Consider the following 25130-nt stretch of genomic DNA (forward strand, 5'->3'; position numbering starts at 1 on the left):
ACGTCGCGGCCCTGTGGAGGTGGTGGCTAGGGTTAAAGCGCGAGTGCACGCGCGGAAGGGGAAAAGAGCGACGCAGATTGGGAAAAAAAAGCACGCGGTCGAGTGGTCCCGAGTGCTCGGATGCGGAAAAGTATGAGGGTAATTTCATCATTTGCCACTTTTAGCTGGTTTTAACTGGATTGGAACAACTAATGAGATAACGGGGTTCCTATTAGCCGGAAGATTTTAGCTGATTTTAGCTGTGGGCTGTTTGATCACACAACTAAGTTCGCCCACTAAAGTTTAGGTGGTGGATCGAAACAGAGTCTTAGCAAACGTACAGTTCTAGAAAGCGTATGTGTATGGACATGTAGAAACAAATACATGACTTCCTCATTGTGTAGTTCGGACCAAGCTCCATGACTCCCTAATGGCACGCCGAGACTTGTAAAACAGCGGGAGGTTGTGAACTCAAAATTTGTTGAGGAGTTGGCTACGATCCCTAAGTTAAGTGCATCCCATTCCCAGATTCTTTTTAAAAAAAGTTCCATGTAGGTACAACGGTTGTTCATTATTCATTATATTTAGGTTCTCTTCCTAGATCTAGAAATGACATTCTAGCCATTTATAGCGGTTGGACCTAGATCTAGAGGTGGAGAGATAATGGGAAAGAGTGATGGTGATGGAGATATTGAGTGGGAGAGAAATCCTATCTATTGTTGGTGAAGTCAAAGCTCTTGGACCAGATGGCATGTTGGCACTATTTTACAGAAAGTACTAGCATATTGTTGGTGAACAGATTACGAAGAAGATTAGTACCTTTCTCAATGGAGGTGAGATGCCGCAAGGGTGGAATGAAACAGTAGTAGTCTTAATACCAAAGGTGATTGAGCTGGAGAGAATCAAGGATCCTCGACCAATCGGTTTGTGCAATGTTGTCGATAAAATTGCCTCAAAGGTCTTAGCCAATAGACTGAAAAAAGTTTTACTAGAGGTGATTTCCCTAAAACAGAGTGCTTTTATTCTGGGGAGGCTCATCTCTGATTATATGTGCAGAAGGATTCTCTTGTTTACTAAATGCAGCAGAGGTGAGGAGATGATTTAGCGGGAGTCAAAATATGCCAAAACGCTCCGAGCGTTAATCATTTACTGTTTGCTGACGATTCGTTTGCTACTCTTGAATAATAATGAAAGGAGTGCACAATGTCTGTGAGATATACTTTCTTTGTATGAAGATTGCTCTGGGCATCTCCCACGCGAAGAGGACCACGGTGCCGATGAACCTGTCGATGGCAAAGTAGGACTCGACCTGGCCGGCACCCACTAATGGCGAGGTCGCTGCATGTGAGGGCCGTGCGAGCCGACGACCGAAGGGCCACACCCCTGCCGAACTCCTCCCCGCGGCGCCCCTTGAAGACGTGCGTAACGGTTGGGATGAGTGGGGAAGAAAGGGAATATAAATGATCCGGTACGGGAGGGAGGTATGTAACCAGTGCAGTGGTGGGTAATTTTCTCGAACTCCATCAACTTAAGTTTGGTGGAGCACCGCTTGAGGAGCTCCATCAAAATGGTGAATCTGGCCATCAGATCCATAATTTTGGTGAATCCGAATTTCGTGGAGCTGGACCATTTGGGTAACTTTTCATAAAGTGGAGCTGTTTTTGGTGAATCTGGAGCTCGTGAAGCTATGCCAAACTGGCCCTTAAAGTTGAAACATATCCACCATAGAAGCTCGTGAATCGCGGTGACTGGAGCTGCATGCCAGGGGAGGAGATGAAAGGAGCTTCATTTCGCGTGCTCTCTCTCTCTCTCTCTCTTTGCTCCCTTTCGGCATGTTGCCTGATTTGCCCCGTTGACACGAGGAGGGTCGATGTCATGTCGAACAGGCTAACGCGTGGAGGGGCTGAGACCGGCACGGGGAGACCTCTCTGGGCTGGTGCAGATAGTGTTAGTTTGAGAAGAGAAATAATGGAGGAATAATAAAAGAAGAAAAGAAAAAATGGAGAGAGAAAAGAAATAGAAAGGTATTATAAGACATTTCACTATTTTCAACAACCATCAAAGTTATTTTATTAATTTTTTTCTAACTATAAAGAAATCAAAGAAAAAAGGTGACGTTTTATTAAAGAAGCCAAACTAGAGTTGTATTGATTAAAGCTAAAGCTTTACCAAACGGGTCCTTGGTCTGCATCCCAACACATATATTGCACACCATTTTTCTTCCTTTCCTTGACAAAGTATCGATCAATTCCATAAATTTTTCATGAATATATACGCATCGTTGTTAAAATTTGATTGCACTTTGTGATGTAGAGTACGGGAACAACATGCGGTCCGTGTGGGGACGGAGGGAGCACTTGCATGCACGCATACATTCGCCTGGACACTACTAGCACGTGGCGACACACATGCCTACTTATTCCGCTGTCCGCTCTGAGGTTCACTTCGCACCAACCGGGATGAACATGGATGAGATGACCGTTGTAGGCTGAGACAGTATTAGTTGATAAAATCTAACCATATAAAACTTTGGTTACAAAATTACAAGTAATCCCTCCGTCTCAAAATAAATACATATCTCGCTTCTTGAGTTATCAAATATGTTTAAGTTTGATCAAAACTAAAGAAGACGGTATCAATATTTGTATCTCCTAATAAGTTTATTACGAAAGTATACTCTATGCTTAATGTAATAGTACCTATTATATATCATAAATATTAGTACGCTATTATATAAATTTGGTCAATTTTTTTTTTAAAAAAATTAACTTCAGGAAGCGAGATGTGCATTTATTTAGGACGGAAGGGGTACTTTCTCCATCACATAACAATAGTCGTTCTAAGATATCGCAAAGACACTAATACTCAATGAAAATAGCCTCGATGCCCCTAGATGCTCCTAGAAATGCTAGCACTAGCAGACCAACATCAACTATTTTGCTTCTGCGCCGGCCGCTCGAGGATTGCGAGGGCACGTGGGGGTGTGCCTGCCCTATTGATCGCCATGCACGGATACCCGGGTGACCGCTGCTTCTCGCCAGTGCACAAGCCTCTCTCCCAGCACGGTGGCATCTCGGGTCTGGGGCTGCACCCGTCCACGCTGATGGAGGAGAAGAGGAGGAGGGGCACTAGCGGACGAGAAGGTGACGGGTTTGCCGGTGTTGGAGAAGAGGAGGGAGGTCGTCGTCGGATCTCGACAGAGGAGAAGAGGGGCAGTGCTGGCAGGAAAGAGGGGGAATGATGGCTAGCAAGTATGGGGAGGATGGTAATGACCGATGACAGTGGGATAGGATTGAGTGACGGGAAGTAGGAGGGAAGGATTGAAAAAAAGAAGCAACACATAGTGGAGGGGTGGGGGCGTGAGGTGGAGAGGGCTGGACGAATAGACTCTCTTACTCACATTTTGATAGGCTAAATCGATACTCTTTATAAGACATAATTGTATGTTAGAAGAATAATCTTTATGGAACAGAAAAAATACTTATCGAAGTCATTGTAGACATCGTGTTGAAAAAATGATAACATTGATTTGCTGATATATGTCATAAAAATGCTAGGAAGGCATAATCTACTTTCAAAGTCTAATGTCTTCCCAACCTTAAAAAAAGAATTGGCCCCTAATCATGCCTCCTTCATCAACATATAGAATCTTGGCGCCATTTCGAAATACGACCACTAGGCCGGCACATTAACAAGCTACTACTATCTTCAACCGAAGATTAAAATCTTGTATTTGTTCAACATGTACAGACCAAATTTAGTGTGACATGATCCTGGATTTAATTGATCTCTCTTAAGTGGCGCCCCTCGAATTTGTTGTGATGGGACTTTGTGAGCCACCGGCGTTCCTCATCGCCCAACACTGCCACCGGCTAGCCCAGTCTTCCGCCGCCGCTTGTCCCTCGTCGTCTTCTCCTCCTAGAGCTGCCTGGCCAGGACGGCAAGCGCTTGAGCATTGGTCCCCTCTCCCGGTACCTCCTCGTACATCCTGGTCTCCACGTTGACCCTGGACACCGGCTGCTCCAGCACGCGCTCGCCGACGCCGACGAGGTTCCGCATGTTCTCCGGCGTCGCCGAGTCCACGGCAGCCGCTGCGCCGCCGAGCGCGCCGCTGTTGTCCTGGATGCGAAGGTAGTTCCTCTTGCTGCGAAGCAGCTGGAACTCGACGGCGATGTGGATGTCGATGAGGTCGGAGCTGGCGGCCATGAAGATGTCGATGATGGGCGTCCTGTCCCTGCTGCACAGCCACCGGAGGTTGCCCCACCTGGAGCACGCCTCCCCGGTGTACAGCCCCGCGTCGGACGTCATGCCGGTGCCGATGGACAGCACCAGGAACCGGCCGCAGTCTTCCTCCTCCGGCGTCTTGAGCAGGAAATTGTTGGATCGAGATCACGATTACACGCACAATTTCACTGTGGCTAGTCCTAAATCAATCAAGATTAACCGCAAGAACATAAGAAATCTGAAGAACACTGACGCACACGGAAACTGTCTGAGGACAGAGCTCCTTTACTGAGATGTGTTTGGACGGCACATTACAAGATAGAGCAGAGCCGTTGGGTCACTTCTAATAGGAGCCTCTACAAGCTACATATATCAGCAGAAAGTTTACATCATAACTCCAAAGTAACTGCAAATAAAACACGATACAAAGTGCTCTCTAGCACACGCGCACACACAAAGACACGACGTGGGCACGGTCACTGCGTCAACTGCCGGACCCGCTTCTGTCGCCTTATTCAAACCGTGAAACTTTCCCGCCTGCCTCCACTGCATCAAGACTGAACAGCACAGCAGGATTAACCCAACATACCCCCCCTTAATTCTGATGTGCAATGAGATCCCTCACACCAAGGAGATGCTTCATCACAGCCAGCCTTGTTGCTGGCAATGGCTTCGTCAGCGAGTCGATCTGCTTTCTGCTCATCAGTACAGACACGCTTCCCTGAAATCTGCCGCCTCTCAATGCACTCTCTGATGAAGTGGAATGTTATATCTATATGCTTGCTTCTTCCAAGAAAAACAGGGCTCTTCATCAGAGCTATAGCTGAGTTGTTGTCGACATAGAGTGTCACCACTCTTGGCTCCTTAGCTGTTAACTCACTCAATAGTGTTCTGGGCCACAGAGCTTGCATAGCTGTAACTGTTGCTGCCATAAACTCTGATTCACATGATGATAAAGCCACCGTCTTCGGCTTCTGAGAACACCAGGAGATCAGACTCTCATTCAGATAAAATGTCATGCCTCCTGTGCTTCTCCTCTTATTTAGATCACCTCCCAAGTCACTAACTGAATACCCAATCAGCACCTGCTCATCTTTCCCTTGAGTATACACCAACCCAAGATTGATGGTTCACTTCAAATACCTCAAAATCTGCTTCACTGCTTTTGAGTGTATCACTGTAGGTTTCTCCATATACCTACTGGCCATCCCAACTGAAAATGACAGGTCTGGTCTAGTATGTAACAAGTATCTGAGACAGCCTATGATCTTTCTGTACTCAGTTGCATCAACTCGCTGTCCACCCTTATCTTCATGTAACTTGGTTCCTAGATCCATTGGTATCTTGGCTAGATTGCAGTCCATCACACCAAACTGTGACACTACTTTTCTTGCATACCCTGACTGCTTCACCATCATGTGGTCTGACTACTGATCAACGTCAATCCCCAGATAATATGACTGCAGTCCTAAATCACTCATTTCAAACTCCTTTGTCATCTGACTCTTGAAGTTTTCAATATCAGCTGGCTCACTGCCAGTGACAATTAAGTCATCCACATATACTCTCAAAATTATGGCACTTTTCCCTGTTCCTCTTATGTATACAGCTTGTTCATTAGCACATCTCCTGAAGCCCAACTTTTTCAAACTCTTGTCAAGTCTGACATTCTAGGCTCTCGGTGCTTGCCTGAGTCCATAAAGAGCTTTGCTCAATATGAGCACATACTGCTCCATTTCTTTCACCTCATACCCTTCTGGTTGAGTGACATAGACCTCCACCTCAAGCACCCCATGCAAAAAAGCTGACTTCACATCAAGGTGGTGAACTTGCCACCCATAATTAGCTGCTAGTGCTAGAATTACTCTCACTGTCTCCATCCTGGCAACAGGAGCAAAGGCTTCTTCAAAGTCAATTCCTTCTCTCTGAACATATCCTTTTGTTCTAATGAAACTCAATCATCTTTCTGTTTTCTACAAAGAATTTTAGAACTCATGAAATGTTCAAAAAAAATTTATGATGCTGATATCCTGTGACCTCAATTATGAGATGTTGAGCACTCTACTTTCATCTAGTTCCTTACTTATCCATAATGAGACCTTGCTTAACAAGAACTTACAATCTGTAGGAGGTTGAGCAAAGCTACATTATGATCAAACCAGATAGTGTTCAGCATGGTCTGGTATGCATTCCCCAGTTCCCCACACCCACACTTTTCCTAGTATGGTGCTATTCCTTACCTTCTTTCATATTTCAGTTAAGATAAAACATACTGTATCTGATGCATATAGGTTGGAGATATTATTTCTCGCTTTGAGAAGAAAGGGTTTTTGTTGAAAGGCTTAAAACTGTTACAGTGCCCCAAGGACTTGGCTCAGGTTTGCTTCCCAAAACACATTAATGTTGCAGAACTATTGTGGATCTTGCAAAGTTGCTTATCATTATCATCTTTGGTTGTCAAATATATCTCCCAGTGCTACATATTTTTGCTTAGGATCCTTATGTGTATCCTTTCTACACAAAAATACTTTTGAACTTTTATTATATTATTCATCAGTTATTCCCTTATGCCCTGTGTTGGATGTAGATAAATTGGAATTGAGTTTTCCCAATTCTGCTGTTTGGATGTCTTTGGCATTGCGAGATGGCATTGGCCCCTCAATACCAAGGCATTCAACTACAACTAAAACTGCTCCCCTTCAATACCGAGGCAGACCCCCCCCCCCCCCCCCCCCCCCCCGGCGTATTGGACAGAAACCAGAGCAACGAAGCGGTATCGGAGGAGGACTTAGGAGACGCGAAGAGTCCCGACCACCGCCGCCGTCACCAGACTCTTGACCACCGCCTCCGTCACCGCGACCAGAGGTCCCTACCACCACCGCCGCCACCAGAGGTTCCCTGCCTACTCCTGGTGGGAGAGCTCGCGCAGGGAGGACGGAGGAGACGCGAAGAGCTTGCGCGGGATCCGTCGAGGACGAGCGCTTCTTCTCAAGTCTGGCCACCGCCGAGTGGATCGATGGGGAGTAGCAGCGAGGAGTGTTGGGATCCCCTTCTTCTCAAGTCTGGCCTTCTTCCTCAAGTCCGGCCACCGCCAAGTGCCGAGATCCCCTTCTTCCTCAAGTCCTCAAGAGCCGGATCCCCTTCTTCCTCAAGTCCGAACACCGCCTAGTGCGGGAATCCCCTTCTTCCTTAAGTCCAGCAGCAGTAGGGAGTGGAGTGCGGCGGCGGCACTAGCACCGGCAGCAGACGCAAGTCGCGGCGCGGGTCTAGGAAGTGTAGTGCGGCGGCGGGTTCTGCAGGAGTGTTATGGGGTGGGGGAAGGAGTCAATTCAATTTGACGAGATGTACATCCAAACATTTATTTTGTATTTGCCGTGTCCTTAGATTCCAAATAGCAATTTCATGTACATCCAAACATCTGATTTGGTATTGTAGCCCATTTCCAATACTACTCTGATTTGGCATTTGAACCCAATTCAATGTCAGCCATCCAATATCAACATCCAAACGGACCCTTCAAGAAGTTCCTGATATTCAGTTAGTTTCATAATTTTACTGTGTATCTTTGATTTTTGGCATCCTAAGTACTGATCTGATGCTGTAATAGCGCTCGATTGGCATTTTTTCTTATATTAAGTAACAGAATGAGTTACTGCCTGAACCATATCATTTTTTTTCTTCGAGTGGCTTCTCTTTCTTGCGTTCTTTTTTGTACAATCGTTGATAAAAGACATTGCCCACATCTCTCTTCTTCATTAACTTCACACTTTCATCTTTTTTAGCATTCACTAAAAAGCCAACGGAATCTAGTCAACCTTTCTTTAATTTTTTCTGTACTTTGTTGGTGCACACAATGTTATGTTTTTTTTCACATCAAAATGGAGCGATGACTCACTACTACGGAAAGCATTTGTAGGGGCGGCTGGCGATGGTTTGTAGACGCGGCTCGGCCAACCGCCCCTACCATATTGTCTCTACAAATCATGCATTGTAGGGGCAGCTGGTAACAGCAGCCGCCCCTACAAATCGATTTGTAGGGGGGGTTGGTAGGGGCGGCTACAGTAACAGCCGCCCCTAGAAATCGATTTGTAGGGGCGGCTACAGTACCAACCGCCCCTAGAGTACATTTTTTCGCCAAAAAAAAATCAAATTTACAATTCAAATTCGACCAGAACATATATTTTGTCTGATAGCAAATTTACAACTCAAATTCAAATTTACAAATAAATTCGACTAGAAGTAGATCTGGTAGCAGTTTGTCTGATGTGGGTTCAGTAAATCCCTGGAGTAGAAAATAATAAGAGTAATTACAAACACTTGCTAGATTATACATGTACAAAGGGGATAAAAACCTTATAGTCTGTTACCAACCCCAACATAGTCTTCAATTGTGCTCCTAATATCCAAGTACAGCTCTATAGCTGAAACAGGAACTGCAGCCCAAGATTGTACACCACTTAGTAAGGATAAGAAGGTACGAAAGACATGTCCCACAGCTCCAGAGACTGCATTCAGCACAGGACCACAGGTAAGATATCTCAGAGATGAATGAAGGGTGCAGAAAAATAGCAGTTGCAGTGGTCATGGAATTGTGCTAAACTATTATTCACTCATATATATCAGAGATACTTCATGGCAGCAAATGTTCAGAGTTGTCCTACAACAGCTGCGACATACAACAGATTGATATTTTTGTGATACTTCATACAGTATCACTTCTTTTAGAAGACCGGCATTTCTCTATCCTTACTAAAAGAGGAACTAGTAGCAGTTGAAATCTAGATATTGGATAGTTGAAGGTCAGTGTATGAAGTTGAAAACCACCATTCGAAGACAGGCACCATAGGTCCATGCAATATAGTTTTGGAATGAACAGTCAACAGTGAGTAAAGACATGCAAGGGAAAGTAACTTGCCTGGTAACAGCCAATGATAAGCAAGGATGGATAAGTAGGATGGAAAGTACATGAAGTGAACTTTCTCCCACTGCAATTAAGCTCATTCACAAAGCTCTCATCGTTCAAAGACCACACCTTCACACTGTCTTCACTGACAGACACCACATATTCGCCAGTGGGATCCCAGCACATGGAATCAACACCCTTAGTGTGGCTCTGCAATTTCCAAGAAATCAGATTATCAGGGTTGCTTCAAGTGACCTCTTCTCAATAACAGGGGAACTATAGTGATTAATAAATGAATGCTGACTACAGTTAGCAAGATTATTTTTAGATAAAGGAAGGTTCCAGCCTCTGCATCAGTAGGGGCGCACAGCTAGCAAGGTGTGACTTGCAAACATATTCAAGTTAAGCAAACTGTCCTAGAGTGCACCTCAGTCACTTACGGACCTCAAATCTCCTCACGCAAGTTTGTGTCTCCACATCCAGGATAGAGACTACATTATCTGAAGCTGTTGCAAGATATCCTCCATAACGTGGTTGGAATCTCAGCTGGGTCGAACCTCCCTACAAAAGGTATAGCATACAGAAAAATCCTCTTACTACAATGGCCGTGCAGCTCTCTACATGTTCAAGAAAAAAAAATAGAAAAACACAGGAGATAGTATTGTCACATTTGAGACAAGTTGCTGATTATGCCTGGCGATAGCTTACTCTTTTACAGCATGCTGAGTGCAACATTTCCATGCTTGATGCTCCAGAATCGTATCTCATTGTCCCCATCACAAGAACAAATGAGGTCATCCTTGTTTCGGTGGAAATCAAGTGACATAACAGATGCCGAGTGCCCAGTGAATGTACGAATTGAATAATCATGCTGCAAAAATCAATTCCACAGAATTAACTATGAGTGCCCAGTGACACACCAGAATGGACAATAGTACAATGTATAGACGTGAAAAATGACAGCAAGGATATCAGATGAAGTGAAAGAGATATACAAGCAAAAGCTGAAACACTACCTAGACTCTTCCCTTCAACTATTGCAAGACTGAACACCAATCAAATTGGGAGATTCCTGATTGGAGGAAGACATAAGTAAAACGCCAACTATGGAATTTACAAACAGACCCTACCAACAATACATGAATGAATAGGACGATGTTTTTACATGACCTAGACCCTACTGTGATATATCAGCCATAGAGCATTATGGCTTCTTACTATGGAGTAGGAACAAGTACTATACATCAGTCAATATGTTTCTACCGAGCAATGGATTTAAGCATTATTAGTTCACTTATGCAAGCAGAAGTATATTATCCACTTGCCTCTTATCTGTATCTGTTAATAAACATGAGTACATTTATCAACTGATAGGTGCTCATCAGTTACATACAGAAATTTGATATTCACAAACTCAGTGACAGAATATTATCACTTGCCTCTTACTTGCATTAAATAATGTATATTTGTTCATGTGTCTACCATTTCATACAAGAATTGATATTCACAAACTCAGTGACAACAATGTAGAATTGCACTGAAGAAACAAAAACGCAGCAACCTAGGCTACAAAGAAAAGCACCATGCAGTACTGCATGTAGAGTTGATCCCTAAAAGGAATATCTACAAGTCAGTCTAGTACATCCTCTGGTAATCAAGCACAACACTGAAAACATGATTTCTCTTCATTGGAGAACCCCTAGCTTTTCTGACAATACATATATAACTACTCCTAAATCCTAATAGCATGAAATACACTTACTTCCACAGCTATACACATATCCATGTTTGCACTCACTACTAGAAAACTGTACTTTGCCGAGTGCCGGATACATTGCCGAGTGCAAAATATCGTGGCACTCGGCAAAGCAATATTTTGCCGAGTGTAGCACTCGGCAAAATTTTGCACTGGCAAAGTCAGGCACTCGGCAAATCTGGATTTTGCTAGGCGCTCGGCAAAATTTAGCCGGACCGTGACGGCGGCCACCTACCGTCAGATTTTGCCGAGTGCCAGCCATCAGGCACTCGGCAAAATTTGTTTTTATTTTTTTAAAAAAAACTTTGCCGAGTGTCATCCTTGGGCACTCGGCAATTTTTTTTTTATTTTCTGAAAACAAATTTTGCCGAGTGCCTCCTGGCCCCGGCACTCGGCAAAGACATTTTTGCCAAGTGCTCCCCATGGCACTCGGCAAAATATATATTTTTTTATTTTGGACCCAAATTTTTTTGTGTAGCCTTGTGACAGTATTTAAAGCTCTACTATAAAATTTGGTGAAATTTTGACTTTTTTAGGTATATTTCATTAATTTATTTTGTTTCGTTGATTTTTTCGGCGTATTTCAAATTTGAACTGCAGGTCCATGGAATAATGGAATTTGGTCATCCAAAAATTGATATTCATGATATTTAGCGTATGTTGAGGCCGTATCCAGGGAATCACATGAAATCTCGAGCATCTCGTTGACGTAACATGTCGAGTTAGTTGCGGGAAAAGTGAATTTAAATTATATAAAATCCAGACGAAGTCCGAAAATCACGAAACTTGTGGAGGCGTCGTGTTATCGCATGTGGAGGCTGTGGTAAAAAAATTGATAAGATTTCGAGCCACTACCGGACTCCTTGAGTTTGCCGAGTGCCCGAAACACTTGGCAAAAGGCATAAAACACTCGGCAAATGGTTCGCCGAGTGTAACACTCGGCGAACAGCACTCGCCAAAAAAAGTGACGGTAAAGCCAACTTTGCCGAGTGTCTTTTATCGGGCACTCGGCAAAGCCTTTGCCGAGTACCCGACACTCGGCAAAGTTCAAACCGAAAAAAACCCGAAAAAAATAGGAATTTTTATCCAAAAAAAATGGAATTTTTTTTATCGATGGAGGCCCCCACCGGCCAGCGCCTACCCATCTATGACATTTTTCGCGTGAATTTCATGGCTACGCGGCCGACGCGATTCGAACCCGAGACCTCCCGCTGTGCACGTACCTCCCTTACCACTACACCACACTCTCACTTGTATCTGGATTCTGTTTTAGTTCCCAATATATTATACTAAACCGAGTGTAAATTGCATGTTTGAGGCCTTAAACGAATTCAAATAAAAAAGTTGTAAACTACAAAGTTTCATGACTTTTCGAGATCTACACTTTTAGTTTAGGACGTTTTTCCATCCGAGGTCGTTTACAAAATTTGAATTTTAAAATTTTGAAATTCAAACATAGTTTTGCATGACTAGATGTTTTCAAATAAAAAAGTTGTAAACTACAAAGTTTCATAACTTGTCGAGATTTACACTTTTAGTTTAGGAAGTTTTTCCATCCGAGGTCGTTTACAAAATTTGAATTTTAAAATTTTGAAATTCAAACACAGTTTTGCATGACAAGATGTTTTCAAATCAAAAAGTTGTAAACTACAAAGTTTCATAACTTTTCGAGATCTACACTTTTAGTTTAGGAAGTTTTTCCATCCGAGGTCGTTTATAAAATTTGAATTTTAAAATTTTGAAATTCAAACACAGTTTTGCATGACAAGATGTTTTCAAATCAAAAAGTTGTCAACTACAATGTTTCATAACTTTTCGAGATCTACAAAGTTTATTTTGGTTGTTTGGTCATCTATTCATCCAACATGGTCGTTCTAACATTGTTCACAAATCTTATATATCTCTCTTGTAGTTTCATAAACTACAAGAGAGATATGTTAGATTTGTGAACAAATTTATTTTCACTTTGTCGTATGAAGAAAAGACCAAAACAAACATTGTACATCTTGATGAGTTATACAACTTTGTAGTTGAAAACTTTTTCATTTGAATTAATTTACTGCTTCAAAATGTGCTTTGAATTTTTTTTGCTGAGTGTAAAAAAAATAACACTCGGCAAAGAAGCTCTTTGACGAGTGTAAAAAAAAACACTCGGCAAAGAAGCTCTTTGACGAGTGTAAAAAAAACACTCGGCAAAGAAGCTCTTTGCCGAGTGTCAAAAAAACACTCGGCAAAGAGTTTCTTTGCCGAGTGTTAAAAAAAACACTCGGCAAAGGCGTCTTTGCCGAGTGCCCGAAAAAGAACACTCGGCAAAGCACCTGACACTCGGCAACTTAGTCGTTTCCGGTAGTGAGCAAGTAGTGACGTCGGATGCCAAAAATCCAGACATCTCCACATGTGATCACTTCGTTTCACACCAGGGGCGGCTGGTGAGTGAGCCGCCCCTACAAATCATACCCATTTGTAGGGACGGCTCGTATCACTAGCCGCCCCTGCTGCTTCATTTGCAGGGGCGACTGGTCTTGTGGATCCCGAGCACGTCACTTTAGGGGCGGCTCTATCACCAGCCGCCCCTAAAAAAATTTGTACCGTTGCTAGAAACCGTTTTTCACGTAGTGACTTCGTTATATTGAATCAGCTCACTTATAATTATAATGCTTTTCATATACTGTCTTGTTCACCTTTCCTTTTCTCTCAGGAGCATTACAAGGATTTGAAGGATAAACCTTTCTTTCCTAAGCTGATCGATTACATAACTTCTGGTCCTGTTGTCTGCATGGTATATACTTTTCTTATGAATTAGACATATTTTTCGCAACTCCACACTTTCACCAATGCAGAGTTCACAGCTACAATATTGTTCTCTATCCTGTAAGGCCTGGGAGGGTGATGGTGTTGTTGCATCAGCTCGCAAATTAATAGGAGCTACTAACCCCCTTCAAGCTGAACCAGGAACCATAAGGGGTGATCTTGCAGTTCAAACTGGAAGGTTGGCAGCCACCCTCTTCATGTCTACATATTGTAATATTTAATCATGCAACTCTCCTGTTAAACTTTGTTGGAACATGGTTACATTTTACCTGCATATATCAAATAAATTATGATGGAAACGGAACCTTACAATATTTTACCTGCAGATAGAAAAAATCCTAGAATCCCACTACCCTATCCAAACAGTCTAGATTTTATTAGGGATTTTATCTCAGATATTTTTAGAATCCCAAAATCCAATAAAACTGTTGTGATTCTTTTTATCTGGATTCTCAAAATCTGACGGGGTCCAAACGCCACCTTAGTGATATGCAATACATATTAGTTTGGACCAAAATTTGTTTTGGCCTGCCAGCTATTTATTCTTAACAATATGAGATGACAAGCTCAAACTACTTTCCTACTTGCAGGTCTGTGGTTCAAAGAAGTCGAGCTCTGCCAATGGGAATCAGTTCAAACACCTTGGCTTATAGAGTAACCCTTGCTAATCATATTGAGAGTTGCATTCAATGTTTTTTTTTGTTAAACTTGATTGAAGGAGCCATGTATGAGTATGAATGTATGAGTTTAGTTCGGCTAAGTACATTAGCTCAGGAGGGCTCGAATTATCCGTACCTTTTACCCGGAGGTTCTTTTTACAATATTGAGGATTTTCGCAATTGAAATCTTTGATCAGCTGTTCATGTTGAGAAGCTAATTTCTTCTCACATTTACATGTAAGGTCTTTGAATGAAATACAGGCAAGAAAATTGCAGACCATAGTGCATTTTGTTCCATTTCAGATACAATGGTATACATGGAACATATATATTATCATGAAGCAAAACTGAAATACCCTTCTTGCATGAGAAAGAGAAGACGTGGTTGAAAGTAAAATAGTTTTGGCATTGATGGTGAAAGTACTGTATAGCTAAAGCCGTTTATTTTGCATTGCATCAGGTGCAGTTCTTCACAGGTATGTGTCCTGACAAGGTTGTCATCGGCAATAATACCCAGCAACTTTGAAATTAGCTAGCTAATATATATGTCAGTCCCATAAATGCACACAATGACAACAGATTCTTGTCATTTGTAGTAAGAAAATAGAAGAAAAGAAACACAAATACCATAAACACACACAATGACAATGGATTCTTATCATCTGCTAGTAATAAGAAATAGAAGAAAAGAAACACAAACATCATAAATATCCGTGCACCAGTACTGAGGGGGCAATCATGTATTGCATTTTTTACTTTATTAAAAATAAACACATGAAAACAGAGGATATATAATTAGCATAATTAATAACATGGTCTCCAGGCAAATGAAACTTAACAAAGTACACACAGGATAAACAAATATAATTTGTGTTTGCTTATTTGAACCTTATGAAGACATTTCTACCGAGAATCCTGAGGGAGCAAAGCGCATGAGGATGTTGGAGCTTTCAGGTTTTGGAGCTGCGATGTCCTCTTCTCAGCAAACAGCGCCACCACGAATCAGCCGGAACAGTCTTATAATCCACAAGTTCTTTGAAAGTCTTGTGAGGCATCCTCTGTCCCGAACATATCTTGGCTGCGATCTCGTTGAACTGACTGGTCAAATCTTGGTCTTTATCAATCCATTTGATTGTTACCGCGCAGCACAAGCCTAGCAAGGCCTGCTGCAGTTCGCTTAGTCCCTGGTGTTGCTCACCCTTTTGTTGATGAGGGGTAGAGCTGCTTTCCTGTCCATTATCATTATCATGCGGAACACCACCTTGTTCTAAGTCCAGGCCGTCCTCTGTCAGAAGAACGTTACCGCCGTTGTTTGCTTCTCTTACAACTTGTTTTCCTTCAGTCGTCATGAGCCAATGGACAATTTCTTTGAGTACCTGAGGCACCAATAATGGTAGTTCAGACTTCAGAGTGACAACAGTAGTACTCTATACAAATATACATGATGCCAGTAATATAGGAATGAAAGAGATGTTTTACATAAAAAAATGTTTGTGCACAGGTACGTTAATTACCTCTTCCATCACATTGGCGACGGATTTCTTCAGCTCCTTGAGATTTTCATCATCCTTGGTGTAATATCGACAAAGATCCCCCAGGATCATTGCTGCATCTATTCTGTGTGCATTGTTTTCGGCACCTGCAACTGTTCTGGCGAGGCTGCCAATAACATAAACAACTGATGGTAGCATACTCGTGTCTATGGATGAAAACGGTACGGATATTTATTCGACCGTCCGTTCGACCGAACAAATATGAACACTTATCTGGATAGTTACTCGGATATCCGTAATTTTTTTCGGATACGGATAATAAAACGGATATCTTAGGCGGATATCAAATACGGATGTAATATCATCGATATCCGGCGGATATCGGATAATCCGGATAATTATCGGATATATCCGGATTATTAAAACGGATATTATCCGGATATTTTTCAAACTTTCTCAAATGAAAAAATGGCCTATACAAGGATTGTAGATCTTGATGAGCTGAACAAACTTGGTATTCAAAACTTTTCAATTTGAGACAATCTAGGGTTCCGAAAACTAGTTTGTAGGCGTCGAAAATTAAAAATCACAAATTTGAACCATCCAAACTATCTCAAATGGAAAGTTGACCAAAACAACAATTGTATATCTTGAGAAGTTGAACAAACTTGGTATTCAAAACTTTTCAATTTGAAGTCATTTAGAGTTCATAATACTAGAGTCAAAGTGTTGTTTTTTCATTTGACCAAATTTGACTTGGTCAAACTTGCTCAAATGAGACACTAAATGACCTCAGATGAAAAAACTCTGAATACCAATTTTGATCATCTCAGCAAGATATACAATTGTTACATAGCTCATTTTGTCATTTGAGAAAGTTTTATCAAACACTAGTCACAAATTCTTAAATCTCATATAGACTTTCTAAAACCATGTCACACACTTGTGAAATTTGAATTACATTTTGTTCAAATTTTCTCAAATGAAAAAATGGCCTATATAATGATTGTAGATCTTGATGAGCTAAACAAACTTGGTATTCAAAACTTTTCAATTTGAGACAATCTAGGGTTCCAAAAACTAGTTTGTAGGCGTAAAAATTTAAAAATCACAAATTTGAACCATCCAAACTATCTCAAATGGAAAGTTGACCAAAACAACAATTGTAGATCTTGATAAGTTGAACAAACATGGTATTCAAAACTTTCCAATTTGAAGTCATTTAGAGTTCATAATACTAGAGTCAAAGTGTTGTTTTTTCATTTGACCAAATTTGACTTGGTCAAACTTGCTCAAATGAGACAATAAATGACCTCAGATGAAAAAACTCTGAATACCAAGTTTGATCATCTCAGCAAGATCTACAATTGTTACATAGCTCATTTTGTTATTTGAGAAATTTTTATCAAACACTAGTCACAAATTCTTGAATCTCATATAGACTTTCTAAAACTATGTCACACACTTGTGAAATTTGAACTATAGTTTATTCAAACTTTCTCAAATAAAAAAATAGCCTATATAAGGATTGTAGATCTTGATGAGCTGAACAAACTTGGTATTCAAAACTTTTTAATTTGAGACAATCTAGGGTTCCGAAAACTAGTTTGTAGGCGTTAAAATTTAAAAATCACAAATTTGAACCATCCAAACTATCTCAAATGGAAAGTTGACCAAAACAACAATTGTAGATCTTGATGAGTTTAGCAAACTTGATATTCAAAACTTTTTAATTTAAAGTCATTTAGAGTTCATAATACTAGAGTCAAAGTGTTGTTTTTTTATTTGACCTAATTTGACTTGGTCAAACTTGCTCAAATGAGACACTAAATGACCTCAGATGAAAAAACTCTGAATACCAAGTTTGATCATCTCAGCAAGATCTACAATTGTTACATAGCTCATTTTCCCATTTGAGAAAGTTTTATCAAACACTAGTCACAAATTCTTGAATCTTATATAGACTTTCTGAAACCATGTCACACACTTGTGAAATTTGAACTACATTTTATTCAAACTTTCTCAAATGAAAAAATAGCCTATATAAGGATTGTAGATCTTGATGAGCTTAACAAACTTGGTATTCAAAACTTTTCAATTTGAGACAATATAGGGTTTTGAAAACTAGTTTGTAGACGTCGAAATTTAAAAATCACAAATTTAAACCATCCAAACTATCTCAAATGGAAAGTTGACCAAAACAACAATTGTAGATCTTGATGAGTTGAACAAACTTGGTATTCAAAACGTTTCAATTTGAAGTCATTTAGAGTTCATAATACTAGAGTCAAAGTGTTGTTTTTTCATTTGACCAAATTTGACTTGGTCAAACTTGCTCAAATGAGACACTAAATGACCTCAGATGAAAAAACTCTGAATACCAAGTTTGATCATCTCAGCAAGATCTACAATTGTTACATAGCTCATTTTGTCATTTGAGAAAGTTTTATCAAACACTAGTCACAAATTCTTGAATCTCATATAGACTTTCTAAAACTATGTCACACACTTGTGAAATTTGAACTACATTTTATTCAAACTTTCTCAAATGAAAAAATGGACTATATAAGGATTGTAGATCTTGATGATCTGAACAAACTTGGTATTCAAAACTTTTCAATTTGAGACAATCTAGGGTTCCGAAAACTAGTTTGTAGGCGTCGAAATTTAAAAATCACAAATTTGAACCGTCCAAACTATCTCAAATGGAAAGTTGACCAAAACAACAATTGTAGATCTTGATGAGTTGAACAAACTTGGTATTCAAAACGTTTCAATTTGAAGTCATTTAGAGTTCATAATACTAGAGTCAAAGTGTTGTTTTTTCATTTGACCAAATTTGACTTGGTCAAACTTGCTCAAATGAGACACTAAATGACCTCAGATGAAAAAACTCTGAATACCAAGTTTGATCATCTCAGCAAGATCTACAATTGTTACATAGCTCATTTTCCCATTTGAGAAAGTTTTATCAAACACTAGTCACAAATTCTTGAATCTCATATAGACTTTCTGAAACCATGTCACACACTTGTGAAATTTGAACTACATTTTCTTCAAACTTTCTCAAATGAAAAAATGAACTATATATATGCTGCTTTTACTCAATATCCGAATAGATATTTGTATCCGACCTTCTCCGAATCCGATTCATACTGTATTCGATACTCATTATTCGTATCCGTAACCGAGTCAATCCGTATTCGTATATGTATCCGAACGCTATTCGTGTCCGAATCCGAATCCGAACAAAAATATGAAAACAAATATAATATGAGTGATATCCGTTCGTATCCGATCCGTTTTCATCCCTACTCGTGTCACTTGCCTCCGTTATCGAAGATATCATGGCCTGCATCTTCTCACCTGCTAATCTTGTGGTGTAGCTACTCTTTTTTAACAAATGAGTGGCATCGCATATCCTGCCAACAAAGTGATAATCTGGCAGAAGAAAAATGTGCAGAAGTATCCATACGAATATTTTGCTGCTGCTTGCACCAGGCACAATGGAGGGCGGTGTATGTATATCCACCAGAGGGCGGTGTAAGAGGACCTGTGTGGCTTTTCTTTTCAGCAACACATCACATTTGTGGCACCCCAGGGTTCTCATGATCGCTGCTTGGCTGCTGCTTGAGATCTCACTTGTCAGGTTTGTTGTTTCGGTCCCTGCTCCTAGAGTAGCCATGAACCGATTCATGAATTCTAGCGATTCCTCTGCTATGCTGTACCATTCATCATGATGGTCCATGTGGAGCTTGTCTGAGGTTAGGTGCGCCATCGTCTTGGATACCAGACCTTCAGTGTTGCTTATGACTCTGCAGTTGTTCTCGTTCACAGCAACCTTCCGGAGGATACGGAGGCCTTGCACCACCAGATCTCTATAGCCCTGGAGCGGGTTACGACTGTCACTTTCATCCGTTGCTCTTGGAGGTGCGTCGACTTTGAAACTGTACGACAGCTCCTCTCCATCTAGCAGCCAGTCCCGCTCGTACTCCTTGGGTACATCCCGACGTCGCTCATATCCCTCAGGTCGCCAACTGTATTCCTCAAATGTGTCGAGCAGGGATGATATGCACTCAATCATCTTGCCTTGAGGTAACTGGTCCAAACGGATGCTGCCAGCAACAGTTGCCACTATCCTAGCAGCTCGCACCCTGATCTCTGTGCTATATGGGCTTGTCGGACCAAATGTCTCTAGCAGTCGCTGGAACACATGGCTGAAGGATGCTGATCCAGTCAGTAGTTGTTTTATAAGACCTGACTGTTCGCTCCAGGGAGTTACTGTGCTAAGAATCAGGATCCCAGAAACGTAGTCGTACCTTGACTTAGATTCCATCAACAACTCCACTGCATATGTGACGAGATTCCTTCCTCTCGCAAATGATGGATCCTTCATACATCCTGCCACAGTTTCATCTAGGTACTGCGAAACTAAGTCTCTCTCTAGTGAATAATCTTTGGCCACTACTTCCACTAGTCCGGTTCTTGCCGCTAAATCATAGATGGACCTGTAGCCGTAAACCACACCTTGGGCTACGGCTAAGGAGTATAAGACATTGAGCGCTGGCTTTAGGTTGGCGCCTCCATCGGGATTACCATAGTCATGTTGTATGAGACGCCATAAAGAAATTCCAGAAGAGAGATACATCCCAAGCATATACAGAACTGCCAGAGGACACAAGACTATACCAAACACCAGCATTTGGACAACTGCTAAAACAACTCCTACCACGATGCGTGCAGCCGATGGTCTCATAGAAGTGTTTGTGTGTTTTTTGAATGGTCTCACGACCGCGGCACCTACAGCAACGATCAAGCCCTTCAAAGAACTGCCAACGTCACTTGCCTTTTCCTTTAAAAGGAAATCAAAGACCCTGTTAATAAAGTGTTGCAAGCGAGATTATTAGTTATGGGAAGAAAGGCGAAGCCGTATGCCAATGCATGAAAGCTACCAAACAGATTTATTGAGGACAATGCGAATCGGTGATGAGTTGGGCAAGTTTATTTATAACAACTAGATAGACACTATAGAGTAGTAGTATCGATTATATGTTATAAAATGAACAAAGAGAAAACATTACAACTTAATATAATTTTTTTAGTTAGAGGTATTAAGTAGCAATAATTCTTGTCTATTAAGATTCTATATGTATTTATTTATCAGATTGGCTGTGGTATAGTGAATATTTACATTGACCGTTGCGTTAGGATGAAACCAGTTAGCTTCTCCCATCCGACTACAATCAGCAGGCCCATTTGACTCTCTACTCTCTCGTCCGACGGAATTGGGTAAAACCAGCGCCTCCCCGCCACCAGCACCTGGCACATGCGTCGCGCCGCGCCGCTCCACCGCCAGCACCCGGCTCTAGCTAGCGCAGCGCCGCCACCGGCACCTGGCTCCAGCACCGCGCAGCTGCCCAGCTCAAGAGTAGCGTCGCCACCAGCGTCCAGTGCCGCATCATCGATTTCCGCAGCTTAGCTTTGCATTGGGTCGTCCAGTGCTACTGATCTGTGCCAGCACCCATGCTGCTGATCCAGTGTGCTTTGGATCGTGTCCCAACCACGATCCTGAGTCCGTACCGCGCCGTCCCTGATCTGCGTTCCAGAACAAAAGTTCCGGGAACGCGGAACCCCACCATGACCCGCTCTATGTGTGGTGTTCGAGTTTGGCTAAACAAGGTCTGCGTGTTGTACTACCATGTTTATGCCTTCTTTCCCGTTGTATGAACTTGTCTCATTCCTTTTCTCTTGATGAAAAACTTGCCCTACGGCGCATGTTCATGAAAAAAATGTAGTAGTGTTGACCTATTGCTTTATTAAAAAAAAATAGTGCCTACAATTATATATATCATGGATATTAATATCATTCGTATGTAAGCCATTAAAGAGAGTTTTTTTTATGATACCTCAAACATAACATATATATTTATCACTCATATGTGTACTTGATCTATATGATGGCATAACCTGTATTTGATATTGTCAGTTTTTAATTCATTATTAGTGAAACCCAAGTGGATAATTTATGAGCATTTTTCATGATAGCAGATCTTGGTAAGATGAGGGCAATTTTAGTTTTTGTTTAGCATTGACATAAATGGTAATTAGACGCAAATCTAAGGGGTAACTTAGATTGTCCATCATAATGGTAGGTGGATAATTAGATGGAAATTTAGGGGTTACTTTAATGTATATTTTATAATGGCATAAAGGTAATTTATATACAGATTAAGAGGTTACTCTATATTGTTTTTCATGATGGCAGAGGTGGATAATTATTTAGGCAACACAATATAGATCTAATGATTATCATTATCCATGGTGATTAGAGTCTTGAAAATTGGTGGCTAGATCTTTGTTATACTTGTGAAGAATTCCTAAGATTAATCTATTTCTCACACGTCTCGTGAGGATTATCGTGAAGGCTCCATTGGGGACTAACAAAATATGTGTTATCATCCTTTGCACTATAGATCCTTGGCATTACTTTCATAATCTCATGTCCATAGGGGAGGCAGTTGACGGCGTCAGTGAATACGACATAATGGTGGCAATAGGTACTGTGACAGAAGCAGCTAGGGAGGAAACAGGAGTAGCGGTGGGGAACGAAGCACCTGACCTCACATCACGGGGTCCAGGTTTCCGTCTTTGCCTATAGAATTGTTGACTGAGTTTAGGTATTGTCTTTGTGTCCATGATCCTCCTACTTAGAAGTCGGGTGGGTATTAGATGTAATTGTATTGTATTGTAACACATGCTTTGTTTTCAGCCTATATACACATGAAAAGGTCATACGACCCAAAGGATACGGGATGTTTTCCAAGTTTCTACACTTTAATAAAAGTAGAGTACCCTCTAGCCATGCAAAGGTTATCACACTAAATAGTTCAGATTGATTTGATATGAAATATGGACTGATAGATCTAATGTACAAAGATGAACGACTTAATTACTAAGGAAGTAAGGAAACTAACCCGGCAGTTTGGACTAGTGTGATAGCTGTGAGACACCAAAAATCCTTCTTCTGCAGCATGGAGACGAAGCCACCGAGGAGGACAACCGTGGTCCATGTAAGCACCAGCAAACCAAGCCCCCTCACGCCCATCGACATGTATCCCATGAATATTGCATAGCTGTTGATGCCCTCAACCTCAGGCCAACTCTTGTCATTGATGGAAATTTTTTGACGGGCCATTATTCTTCTCTTAAGGATTGGAGTCTCTGTTGGTCAAATGAAAAATATGCAAAACGACTTAGAAGACTTGATAAGAAGAGGGTCTCTTAAATGTCTCTTATTTTTCCATCCCTCTTAAACAAATGACCCATATGAGCTGTTAGGTTCAAGATGGTAGTAAAACTCCTTTTTATAGTACATATATAAATTAAAAAAAAGAGAAATGGACTATATACCCATGAAATATGAGACAACAAAGATATACTAGATAATAAGTGGAACAAGCCGTACTATTGTTACGTTCGACTGCATTATGGATTTATGGCTTCCTGTCTCATTCGTCATTACCATATTCATCCAACAAGTCATCGGAGGGGATGGCCATATGACCTGTGTGCTACATAATAGACTATTCTAGCAAATGATATACACAAACGATTATGACGCACACACACGTCAATTAAATCTGACGGATGCATGCATGCATGCATGTCAATCAAATTTGTATCACTACTTTTGCAAAGAGAAGAAACAGAAGAAAACAAAATAAAAAAGAAAAACCCTGAAGTGAAATTAACAGCGCTGATTTCACTAACCTGCAGGCTTCAGGAATATTGGGCAAGCACAGAGATAAGGATCGAGGCCTCCTTGTTCAAATTCAAACTATATATACCGGATGTACAGTGAAATGCGCAGCCAGATGGATAGATTCAGCAGATGTGGAGAGGAGAAAGCCTGATGAAATAAGCTAAGGTTTCGGACAAGATAACATGCACCCTGGCAGGCGGGGGGGGGGGGGGGGGGGGGGGGGGGGGGAGGAGGAAGGAAAGACCAAAGCTTAAGCCAGCATTCAGATTCTTGGCAGCATTGATGAGGCAAAGAATAAATAAAAGCACTGTTCGCCTAAACGGTCGTTTAGGCCGTTTACACACTGTTTAAGCGCTACACGGTGGTACACCGTTTCCATTTAATCGATTATTTTGACTGTTTAAATGGCCGTTTTGCCCGTTTAAACACACGTTTTGCCTGAATAATGGGCTAAACGGCAGATGACCGACTGTTTACCGTTTAGCATTCAGGATAACACTGAAAAAGGAATGTAGGATTCTTGGCAGCATTGTTCGTCTCCCTCCCAGCTAGGATAGATACTCAACCTTTGCTTGCTCTCGTCTCCCACTCAACCCTCCCTCCCAGCTAGGATAGATACTGAGGGAGACGAGAGCAAGCAAAGGTTGCTTACAATCTGAAGCATCATATCACTCCTCTACTTTTGTGCGTCTCTGCCTCATCACCGCCAATCTGCCACACCTCTATTGCACAAATGCACTGCAACGGTAAAGAAAGCTTGGATCTGAAGCTACGCTGTTATCTCGGATGATATTGGGGCAAAGGAGAGAGATCCAACAACATATGGTTAATTGTTTAGTAACGCAAAGGCCAAAATGAAAAGGAAAACTTATGGAACATATATAGCAATGAATCGGTAATTAAGCTCGTACTGATTCAGTTCAAACTTCAACTGTGAAATTAACGAACAAGTTACAAACAAATGGCAGATATATATAATTCGGATGTGACAAATGCACTACTGCACCGGCAGACTTTCATGATTTTGGTCAAGAGCAACCCGCATTGTTAGCCACTACAGACTCAGGGCGTGTGCGTGCATCACCAGAGACTGAAGCTACAAGAAGTCTCCACTAGCCGTACGGGCAGCGTTGGACCACAAGAGCAACAAGGCCCACCTTGGGCGTCTTTGGAGTTTGGACCACAAGAGCAAGGACTCTTGTGTGCTTGTATGCACTGAACGAGTGAACGGAACTGAGCCCATATACCTGGATTCACTTGAACTCCCTCCCGCAGTGCTAGGCCTGGAAAAGCTTATTGGGTTCACAGGCGCCCAAGCTCATAGCAACCGAAGCCGTTGTAGTTTGCTCAAGTTCTTTGGTTTGCACCTTGCTTCGAATCTTGCTTGTTTTGCTTCTGTGGTCACTACCGGACAGAGCATCTTTGCCGAGGGCCCAGGGCACTCGGCAAAGGCCTAAAAGCCCTCAGCAAAGGCTTTGCCGAGCGCCGCCCACGGCAAAGAGCCCTCGGAAAAAAATTTAACGGCAAAGAGGCTCTTTGCCGA

At 41.6% G+C, this 25130-nt stretch overlaps 2 protein-coding genes and 1 long non-coding RNA gene across 3 annotated transcripts; 1 reads left to right on the forward strand and 2 right to left on the reverse strand.

Moving 5' to 3' along the window:
* Positions 1–6328: 6328 nt before the first annotated feature.
* LOC136505566 (nucleoside diphosphate kinase 2, chloroplastic-like) lies at positions 6329–13961 on the forward strand. Its single transcript, XM_066500736.1, has 4 exons — positions 6329–6385; positions 6495–6581; positions 13561–13641; positions 13739–13961. Exons 1-4 carry the CDS (start codon positions 6353–6355, stop codon positions 13892–13894), a joined length of 357 nt encoding a protein of 118 aa, XP_066356833.1. The 5' UTR covers positions 6329–6352; the 3' UTR covers positions 13895–13961.
* On the reverse strand, positions 8373–9814 carry LOC136502628 (uncharacterized). Its single transcript, XR_010770645.1, has 3 exons — positions 9551–9814; positions 9119–9316; positions 8373–8708 (listed from the first exon to the last, which is right to left on the reverse strand). It is a non-coding gene; the product is annotated as an uncharacterized lncRNA (long non-coding RNA).
* Positions 13962–15282: 1321 nt separating the features above from the next.
* Positions 15283–20581, reverse strand: LOC136503520 (uncharacterized). Its single transcript, XM_066498570.1, has 3 exons — positions 19141–20581; positions 15847–16031; positions 15283–15708 (listed from the first exon to the last, which is right to left on the reverse strand). Exons 1-3 carry the CDS (start codon positions 20579–20581, stop codon positions 15283–15285), a joined length of 2052 nt encoding a protein of 683 aa, XP_066354667.1.
* Positions 20582–25130: the final 4549 nt, after the last annotated feature.

The sequence above is a fragment of the Miscanthus floridulus genome, chromosome 14 (assembly GCF_019320115.1).
Source record: "Miscanthus floridulus cultivar M001 chromosome 14, ASM1932011v1, whole genome shotgun sequence".
In the NCBI taxonomy this organism is placed as follows: Eukaryota; Viridiplantae; Streptophyta; class Magnoliopsida; order Poales; family Poaceae; genus Miscanthus; species Miscanthus floridulus.